At 40.3% G+C, this 10,754-nt stretch overlaps 1 protein-coding gene across 1 annotated transcript; it reads right to left on the bottom strand.

The window, feature by feature from the left end:
• Window positions 1–1,763: 1,763 nt before the first annotated feature.
• Window positions 1,764–8,516, bottom strand: LOC104488462 (cytochrome P450 2U1; the record flags this gene model as incomplete). Its single annotated transcript, XM_010145135.1, has 4 exons — window positions 1,764–2,238; window positions 2,654–2,821; window positions 3,804–3,965; window positions 7,884–8,516. Coding segments are annotated over 4 exons (1,142 nt in total), but the record flags the coding sequence as incomplete, so codon positions are not given.
• Window positions 8,517–10,754: the final 2,238 nt, after the last annotated feature.

Genomic DNA, 10,754 nt, shown 5'->3' with positions numbered 1-10,754 from the left:
AGCTTTACAATTAAGCATATACAATCTTAAGGATTTCCAGACAAAAATCCCAACTGTACAGAAGCTATGTATTCACGGGAAAACACAAAGTTAAAAGAAATAAGTGCTTATTACTCCAATACGGCCAGCTTTCAGTGAAAGTTTACCAGTACAGGTACCAAACTCACACTTTTTATTGTGCTACAGTGTTTTCAAAAAATTCATACAAAGAAAAAATCTCATGGGCTAACCTATAAAGTCAAAAATTAGCCTGTATAAGAACCAGAAGTTCTCACACGAACAGTGAGACACCTGACCAAATACATCATTCACAAATTAAGGCACTCTGTTATTCAAAACAGGTAACAGAAAACCTCAATTTAAATCCAAAATAACTATCTTACAGTCTTTGCTAGGCACTACCTGGCTTTTAAACTTGAAGTTAAAAAGTGACAAAACCAGAGTTTAATTTAAAGCTGAAGAGACGACTCTTCTTTTACAATTCAGGTTTAGTTTCTACTATGGAACACCCCATTCCACTTCACAGTCCATGTCACATTCCAGTCTTGTACCCTTGACATCAGGAGGACTGCTCACATTCTCTACATCTCCAAGGAGGGGGAAAAAAAAAAATATTCCCTTAGAAGAGTACATACGTACTTATTTCATGTGATACGCAATTCTGCTAGATCAAAAGGTGTATAAAGAGTTGTAAGGATGATAAAGAACAATTATTTAAAGGCTAGTTGTTACATGTACCCCAAAAGATCTCCTTCCACATTTCAGAGATCTTTCAAATAAAAGGCAACATTGAGTGCCCCCTTCTGAAACACCTAACAAATAGGTTTCCTTGGCAATCGGTTTGGTAGTGGTGAACAGCGCTAAAATTTTGCACGTGAAAAGAGTTAAGGTGCTGATACGCTAATATTGTATGAACTACAGATCTTTTTACTCTGTACGGAAGATAACAAAGAGAAAGCCTCTACACTCAAACCTCAAGGTTGTCAGATTCCTCATGTTCCATGCCTAAACGTGTAAGACGTACATCTGTAGTGCCGTATGGATGTTGTATTTGAAGTAAAACACCAGTTCCCAAAGCCCAACAGGCTGCGGCAGTACTGTCCACAGTGCCTGTACGTGAAACACCCAAGTGCAAGCTAAGTTCAGGATTATGCACGGAGCATTTTCCCCGATGAGCAGGCTGCTGGTCTCGTCCCGACTGCAGCCACCGCTGACGCAGGGAAAACAGTGAATGCCAAGCGGCAGCACAGATGTTCTGTGTAATATCTGCTTGGCACCAGAGAGAAGACACTTCTGTTTCTTGTTAAAGAAATCTGCTTTCCTTTATATTCTGAGATAAAACACCTGCATCCCGACGCTGCACACTCCTTTCATGTTGAGAACATGGTATATTCGAGGATTCATTTGGCCTCCAAGCCGGGGTTTTCAGAGTTCATACCTGCTTGTTTATAGTGATCCCTGATAGTCAAGAACGTTTGGATCCAGGAATCCAGACTGGCTCCAATCTACATTTATGAGCTACTTGCAAGAGAGAATCCTCCAAGATTAAAAGAAGTGTCATTTAGTAATTTCCAAAAAGAATTTGTCATTATTTAAGCTCGGTTATAATGTTTCTTTACACAGAAAATGCTAATACCTTCTCATTCATTAATCCTTTTGGAATTAGATAATGTCCTTCACTTGTTTGGTAAATTAAACGTTTACGCACTGCTTTTACCAAAACAGCAATTACTATTTGCTAAAGCATTAACAGACGTTTTGGACCATTCTCCCATAGTTAACATTTGACAAACTGACAGCAGTAGCTTATAGACAGAAGGGTTAAACTCAGCAAGTTTTAATATCAAATTGCAAACTATGCTGTCAGTTCATTTCTGGAATGCAACAGCCACCAAAAAAAATCTTCTCTTTCCAGAAATGTAAATGGATCATTCTCGCTCGCTGTGAAAGCTTATGCAGTTGGTGTTTTGCTGGAAAGAAAGTAAAAATAATCTGGAAACAAAACAACGCTGGATTTTAAAAGTGCAGTATTTCTTCTTTAATCTTTTTTGATGTTTTATCATTTCTTCAAAGCTACTATATTGAATGGACATGGAGCTAAAGTTAGACCAAACCTTCCCTCCATAGATGGTTTTGGAGCATTTTCAGGATACGAAAAGGTAAAACTTTGCATTAGACTTGCGAAAATTAAGAACAGCTCCATTTTTGCCAACTGCTCTCCCATGCATACGCGTTTACCTAAGGAACAGTTAGAAAAGACATATTACTGGTGTTACACTCTTGATCCATTTGTTAACACACATGCAATTCCTGTGCTAGCATAGCCCAAACACAGAAAGGCTCAAGCCACCATGAAGCTACAAACTCTGAAGCTTTCACCTCCCATATTTGAGTCTCAGCTTTGTTTAGCTGTACAGCTTCGTATTAACAGCATTTACATCTCATTACAGAAGTATTATCAAAGGACAATTCATCACCTCTCATTTCTGCCTGGCAACTGGAGGTTTTAGGAACCCAACCTGTTTTGGAAGCCATCAACTGTAATAATAAAACAAGTTCTGTAGCTGGTCCCATGCACAACTCATGCCTCCAAGGCCCTACGCTTGAAATACACCACCACCCTCAACCAGCTACTGACTTCTGTGGATCTTACCCATTCCAAAAGGAATGAACGCCTCTTTCTTAATTATCTGGCCGTTTTCATCCAGAAATCTTGACGGTTGAAATTCATCTGGTTTCTCCCAAATGTTAGGATCTCTGTGTACTGACCACAAGTTGGGCACTATCACACTGCCCTTAGGAATAGTATATCCCTGCAGCACTTTAAACAAAAGCACAGAGACACAGGATCTGACAAGCTGCTGGAAGTAAACATAGGAGACTTATACTATTAAGAAGATCACTAGAAGATGTCACAAAGAATAAAACAGATCCCTAGCTGTGGGCCTAGAAACGTAGCAGGAACTTAAGGCAAAGGTGACCTCTGCTAGCCTGCCTGAGTCAGAATCACGCGGGCCAGAGCAGCTGGAAAGACATCAAGCCACACCAACAGCTTCTGTGGGAAAAAGGCAGCAGCAACTGTTAGAAACATGCTCTGCTGCATGGAAGTGCTGCGCCCCAGTTTCCTCCCATTCTTGTGCTGTCACAGAGCCCCTCCACAGTGATGGTGGAGGTAAAGAAGAGGAACTGGTTTTGAACTGTTATCACAAAGGAGTTTGAAGTCATTATCTCATCTCAGCTTGTCGCATGCTTGTGGCACCTCACTGTCCTCCGAGCTCAAAGCATTTAAAAAAGCAGATCAATCAGTAATGGGTTTGAAAGCCAAGTATTGCCACCTCCCTTTAGACAGTGTTCAGCTATGTTTCTGAAAACATACAGCCAACCAGATGACTTGGGAAAGTACATTTATTACTGCTGTCTGTAGATGCAGATAATGGTATAGGCCCTTTCAAGCTTTAGCAAACCAGCTGCTCTGAATTGATGTTGTCAGACCTTGGTATCAGACAACCAAAACCAACTCCGCTGTTCCAGGGACAAAGGTGGAGTCTCAGCTGCCAACTACCACTAAGCACATCAGTCACAGAAGCTGACCCCCAGAAAATAAATCGCTCTAAATTAGAGAACTTCTGGACGTTAGGTCAGACATGCTGCTTAATCAGAGGTGCATCTCAAGCCCACCTACCCTCTATAAATGGCATTTTACATGACTTACATAAACGAGGTCTTTGTAAATTCTCACTATATGTCCCATCAGACCTTCATCACAAAAGAAACGTGGTATTAACGTCTCTACAAATGCTTACCAGCAGTTTCTGAGGCCATTCGAGGAATAGAAAGGGGAACGACTGCAGTCATCCTCTGCACTTCCATAATGGTTGCCTCTGTGAAGGGCATTTGAGCCTTGTGGGTAAGAGAGGGAACTTTGTCACGTCCTAGAACTGCTTCAACTTCTGCATGAACCTTCTCTATTCAAAGGGAGTGAGAAAAATAAAAAAATATGTACATCATGTGAGAAGACATCATCTCAATTTCTTTTGTCTATGCTTCATTGTTTACATAGATTACAAAAATCACTAGAAGACGTGTGATCCCTAGCTGAAAAAGCTATGCCAACATAAGCCTTGCGAATGGACTCAGTTACCAACGAAGCGCAATCTCAGTAACTGTCAAGGGTAAAGCTACTGAGATGACAGACATTACTAGCACTTCTGTGTACTAGGAAAAGTACAGGAAAAGATCTGTTCCAGTTCTAAATGCACTCATAATCTTAGTTAAAGAGTTTAACGACACAGTAGTTTGAATGGTAAAAAAAAGCATCTGGCCTGCATTAAAAAAAAAAATTGACAAAAAGAGACTGCATGCAGTGCATGTCTGAGCTGGCCTCTGTCCCTGGGGAGATCCAGTGTCAGAACTGTGAAAGATGGTGAAGAGGTAGAAATGCTTTTTATGCAGCTGCTTCATTCAGGAGCAGGAATTCTGGTGCTGTTATTGCAAGTTGAAGTCTTAACTTCTTCTTGGCATTTCCTACTTTGTATTCACAGAACATAAACTCAGCTATTTCCCAGTTCCCCCAAAAGTGTCAAAATATTTGTTTGCCTCTTCCATCTCACTAAAGGCTCAGCACACAAGTAATTCTCTTCATAGAAGTTTCCAAGGTGCAAGATTTGCTTCACCCACGTACAAGATGATGTGCCTTTTCTTACAGGTAACTTGGAAACTGGCTACACAGCAAAAGACAATCTTGAAAGAGAAGTCCTCAAAAATAACCTTGAATCAAAAATAATGGAAGTCAGTTTTCATTTTTCACACTTGACTATTTTGTGGTTGCCCTGCTTGCCTTTCCCAAGATTTGAATCCAGGCTGCTGATGGTCTGAGTTTTTGCTCTTTCCTCTCCTTAGTACTGACTCAAGATTAAATAAAAGCTCAATGCAGAAAAAGTTTCTGTTTTCAGAGCACCGTTCAGAAATACCCTAGAACTGTGTTCAACGAACAGTTGCTGCCACCTACTGGGTTTGCTGGGAAAACAAGTTCTCGTATGACGAACACAGTAAAAAATAACCTCCACAGGAAGGTATTTGCTAATGGTGTAACTCTCGAGTACCTGCTTTGTGGGGTTTTGCTACTTTTTTTAAGGACATGTTATGGCCCTATATTCATGTATGGACGTCCACAGTAATTCAAACGAGTGAAGTTTTCAAAATAAAAAAAAAAAGAAAAACTAAGAAGACTGTCTCATGCCAAATGTCACACCAGCATTTTACCCTGAACATTTCTTCAGAGTTTGTAAAGATAGGTGGAAGTATACAGAAACCAGACAAACTGCTGCTCATGTTACCAGCTGCAAAAACACAGACTTCCAGAGTTCTTTGCTAACAGCACATTGAACTGCTCCACTACATTTCAGATATTTAAAATGTCACAGATCTTCAGAAGCCAAGGAACAGACCAAACAAAATGCTCTCCACTGCCTCCCTATACACACAACACGTGCATCCACCCACCCTTCTCTTTTTCCATGTAAAAACAGCAAAACTGGCTTCCACATAAATACCTTCTTTCTGATGTTTTTTTCCCCCCGAAAGCCCTTCATTTGCCTTTTCACGTCTGCAACATTTGCTACTGCTAGAAGTTATGCAATTCGGGTGCTTTCTTTAGGGGATAAGAGAAACGTTACCAGGAAAAACCCAAAGAGGCCCATACATGACTCACAAGCAAGCAGGATACATAAGGAATGGGATACTGGAAGTAAGAGAATCACATGACATAGCAAAGGGATACACTCTGGACTACGGAACTGATTTATATTGTTTGACAACAGCCTCAGCATAAGGAACGGAGAAATCAGAGAGAATCGATACAACTTAAGAGGCCAGCAGAAGAGAGAAAACTGACTGGCACATGCATGTACAGCACCAGGCAGTATAGAAAGGTGCTTCAAAAAACAAAACAAAAAACCCCACCCAAACACAAAACTCTTCCAGATCTCATTTGTGTAATTTAGAACATTCCTAATTCATGTAAGTGCCTATCAAGTCAAGCAGTGATAACACACAACCACTAAAAATAGAAGAACAAGCCTATGCAGTAGGATTTTATTTTACATTTGTCCCTGGTGAACTTTCTCTCCCATATACTGAACTGATGCCCTATTTTGCAATCTTTGGTCAACAATTAGTTGACTTTGTGAATAAACTACGATCTTGACCTATTTAAAGAGATTATTCCAGACAGACAGGCACTGTAAACAAGTATTTATTTGCTTACTTGCAAAGCAGCTGCAGCACATGAAAACCTCAAAATCTTAAATACTTAGTAAAAGTATTACAGGTTTGTATTGTTCTTAGATAACTTGAGGTTTACCCTTCCTCTAGGTTAGCAAGAAATCTGGGCAAAGCAGTGGTGGTCTCTTGAGGAAACGTTTCACTATTATCAGTTGAGGCAGAATTACCTAAGTACAATCTGTCCATTCTGCCAAGGTTTCCAGTCCGCATATACCCAACAATATTTCTAGTGGAAATCGGTTGCTATGTAGGACGTTAGGAAAAGCTGCTAATAAATTATTAAATCAAATGCTTTATTTTTCTTAAATTCAATGACCTAAATTTGCTAAACAGCACTAAAGAAAACGCTGGCTTTACGCCCACATGTACCGTTAACAAGACTCAGTATACAAAATCATTTACCAAAATCAGTTTTAAATCTTTGACAATGGAAATTTATCCTAAGAAGTCCTGAAATACAACTCTAGCAAGTACTATTTTAATACTGTAATCTCTCCAACACCACTGGTATTTTTATATCCACAAAAAACTACAAGTCGTTTTCCAGAACTTTGTCACAAACAGTAACTGCATCAGAGCACCATCAAATAATTTCGGTTGCAAGTGACCTCTGGAGGTCACCAGACCTAAACCCTTACTCCAAGCAAAGTCATCTTACAAGTTAGATCCAACTCTGAGGGTAAATCACACTATTCAGGGTTACACTCCACTGAGTTTTGAATACTTCCAAGTCAGAGATTCTGCGAACTCTCAGCACAATCTGTTGCACATCTTGCATAGGACAATGTTTTTCCTAGGATCTGATCAGAATTTTCTTGTTGTAGACTGTCTCTGCTGGTTCTCCTCCCTCCACTGCACACCTCAGAGGAGGGTGCCTCCATCTTCTCAGCATGTTCTGATCAGGTAGTTGTAGACAGCATAAGGTCTCCCCTCAGTCATCTTACTAGCTTAGCTCCTTATGCCTCTCCTTTGGGGCCACCTACTCCGTTATGTTTCCCCCAGACTCTGTCACTAGCAACCTACCCAACTGCTGTGACCATTCAAGACTGATGGGGAGAGGCCTTGCAATGACATCAACCAACTGGCTCGTGTAGGTCCAACTGAACTTGTGTAAGTCCAATTTGTCCCTAATTTGATCTTCCTCTACAGTGGGTCGCGTTTCACTTCCCAGGCTCTGCCATCAGGCTCAAGAGCCTCCCTGCTCAGGGAGGCATAAAAGCAGACCTTACCGCTGCCTATCTCACGTGTGTTACACCACTACTATAGGCTTGGAATGCCACAGTGCCAAAGCTTTTGGAATGTGCTAAGGTTCCCTGGAATAGCTTGGGAAAGATGTCCCAAAAGTTGGGAAAGTTGTCCCAAAACAGAAGAAAGGCACAGACTAAAGGGCAATTTACTTAACATGTAGCACTAACCTAGAGATCATCACAGCAGAGCGGGATAGGAGACATCTGATTACATATCCACCTTTCAAACTACACACACACATACTATTTGCACTCCAAACGATACCTCTCCTGACACTGTTTGCTTCTGATGCTGAACATCCATCTAGAGCTTTACAGACTGGAATAAAACACCTTGAAGAAAAATAGTCTTACCTTGTATTTCTGGGTAGAGAGACATGTAGAGCAGGCACCACAGTAATGTGTTGGAAGTAGTGTCTGTGCCTGCGATGAAGAGGTCACCAATGATAAAAAATAGGTAGTCTTCATTAAAGCTGCTCTCCTTGTTGCTCTTTTCTTCTTCCGCATGGATGAAGTACATGTCGATGAAGTCCCTGGGATTTGCAGCATCCAGCGTATCCCTGTGCTGTGCAATTATTTTCTTCAGGAAAGCAGTAATATCTAATTCTGTTTTCCTGAGCTCCCAGAAAGGCCCGAAGGGAAGGTAGTATAGCCAAGGGCAGATATTGACCAACATCATATAGCTGTTCACACTTAGCTCTAGCGCACGGGCCATGTTCTTCAGCATCGTCTTGAACTCGAGATCTTCGTAGTTAAAACGCCTGCCAAAGGCCATGGAACAGATAACGTTGGACACTGCATTGCGAATGATGGGGAAGGGATTAAATGAACCCTCTCCATGCTTCAGCATTTCCTCCTTTATAAACTTCAGCTCCTCAATGATTTTAGGCTCTAAGCTGTGTCTTCCTACTCCAAAATGACGCAGCACTGAGAGAGAGAATTTCCTCTGTTGCTTCCAGACAGGGCCATAAGGTGCAAAAATAACACCTGAAAGAGAAAGGGAGGGTCTGAAACCAAAATACTCTATTTTCAAGAAGAAATAGTTAGACGGGCCTGCAATCCAAGAGCCAGAAGAGAAGGAAATGAAACATGGCAAATCTATTCCAAACACAGGGCTAGGAGTTAAAGGAAGAATGTAAGGTTCTTCTGGTTTTGGGAAATCCTGTCCCTCCTTTTTCCAACCAGTGAAACGAATATAACAGTTACATTAACAGTTTTCTTACTCTTTGAAAGACACTAACAGATGGAGAAAAGGTATCGAAAATGCTTTATTAAAAATTGTAACAATTGTGTAGGAATTGTTTCTCTGGGGCATGCATTTCTCCTCAGTGTCCTGAGACACAAATTTCTTCAGCGAGGCAGAATAGAATACACTAAAACACAAAACGGTTTGCATTTCTTTCCCCCCTCACGTTATACAAACGTCTCAGTACTGTTGGCATGTGTACATACTTCTATTACAAGCAAGGTTTTTCTTCAACTTATAATCAAAATACTGGATACGCATGCTCCAAACAAACTGGGAAGGTGAAGATCGTTTGGACTTGGCAAAAAATCTGCTCAGTTTGCATCTCAACAGTTTTGATGCCTCCAGGCACGTGTTCTGCATGATTGTGACATAATGAAACACCCTTGAAATTCACTCCCTTAGCTTCAAGTACAAATATTGCTCACTTCCAAATAGAAACACCTCTTCTGTGGAATTAACAGACCACACCAAAGATACCACAGTGTAACAAAACACACAACCTGCTCTTTCTGAGGTACTCCATGGTTAGCTTGAGAAAGCTTAAAGTCATCAAAGCACAGGCTATTTCTGCTTTCATTCTTCTAGTAAAGTGACACCACATCCTGTTTTTTTCTGGAAATAAAAAGTTACTTTATAAAAGCAACAACAATTCTTCCGTCAACTGCAAATCTTTCTGTTAAATTTAAAAGAAAGAGAAATGGCCATAAGAAATAACCAGTAGAAAGATGCACCATGTTTCAATACTTAACATTACCTACATTTCTATTACAAATTAATGTTCATAGCCCCTAATGCAAAAAGGATAATGAAGAATAAGAAATCTGTAGATTTGTAAATGAGATAACTGCACTCAGAAGAGTCGGCAATCCCAAAGGCGTAAGTAGTTCAGTCTAACAGAAAGCTGCTAATCTTTCCAGCCACATTTTCTGGTTACATTATCTACTCTCACAGTAGTAACAACAGACTGAAGAATACAAACGTATGACCTAATTTCAAAAGCCCTAAAGAAAATAAGCAGAATGTTATGAAGAGCCAGAATAAACTGAGAATCAGCTGAACTTCATCTTCACTGCATGAAGACATTCCTTAGGAAATCTATTAAAATATCTACTCCCCAGCACTTTAAAAACAGAACCAAAAACTTTTCTCAAGTAATGTTACCTGGTAGCACTCAAGTGTTTCCCAGTGTCCTCATGCAGGGTACATGAAAAAAAAAAAAAAATCTTATTTGGGGCTGAATTTGGCCAAGAAACTACTTGGGTTTTCAGGGTTTGTGGCTGGGGTGGGGAAGAAATGTGGATTTCTTGGAACAAAACAACACTATCAGTATTTCTATCCCACAACAAATATCTCCAAAAGAGACGATACATGCACAATCTATTCCCCTTTCATTGGGGAAAGTCATAAAAGTTATTGGCAAAGTTCATAAAAGAAAAGTGACCTACAGTTTTGAACGTGAAGACTCTTCTAGCCACACGGGAAGGCTAACACCAACAACGAACTGCCCTGCACTTCAGAGAGTCTCTCCAGCAGTCTTGCACAGGGCATGGCTGCACAGCATGGTGTCTTCTGCTGCCCTGAAACCCCGAACTAATACAGAATACTAATAACTGATGTGCAAATTTAAAAGAATAACCTAGGAGACAGATTAAGGAGGAAGAAGAGTGTAAATTTAGAACAACAGAGATTAAAGAAAGAAAACTGCCAATGGGATCACTGCCAGGCAATACTAATAATACAAGAGTACTTTGCTGTTTTCAAAGAAAATCTCTGCATGACGTGAAAAGTCAATGTACCCAGCACAGACAGCTGTAGTCTTAAAAATAACCCAAACCCTAACAACAACAACACCATGAACCAAAAGAACCCTGAAGAAAATACAATAATAATTTCTGAAGCAACAAGAACCCAGACTAACCATGACTTCATGTTCATTACAGAGGGATAAATTCTGTGAACTGATAATGAAGATCTTT

The sequence above is a fragment of the Buceros rhinoceros genome, unplaced genomic scaffold, assembly GCF_000710305.1.
Source record: "Buceros rhinoceros silvestris isolate BGI_N320 unplaced genomic scaffold, ASM71030v1 scaffold29581, whole genome shotgun sequence".
NCBI classification, from domain to species: domain Eukaryota; kingdom Metazoa; phylum Chordata; class Aves; order Bucerotiformes; family Bucerotidae; genus Buceros; species Buceros rhinoceros.
The sequence above is the reverse complement of the archived record's forward strand: the minus strand, read 5'-3'. Positions and strand labels throughout refer to the sequence as shown.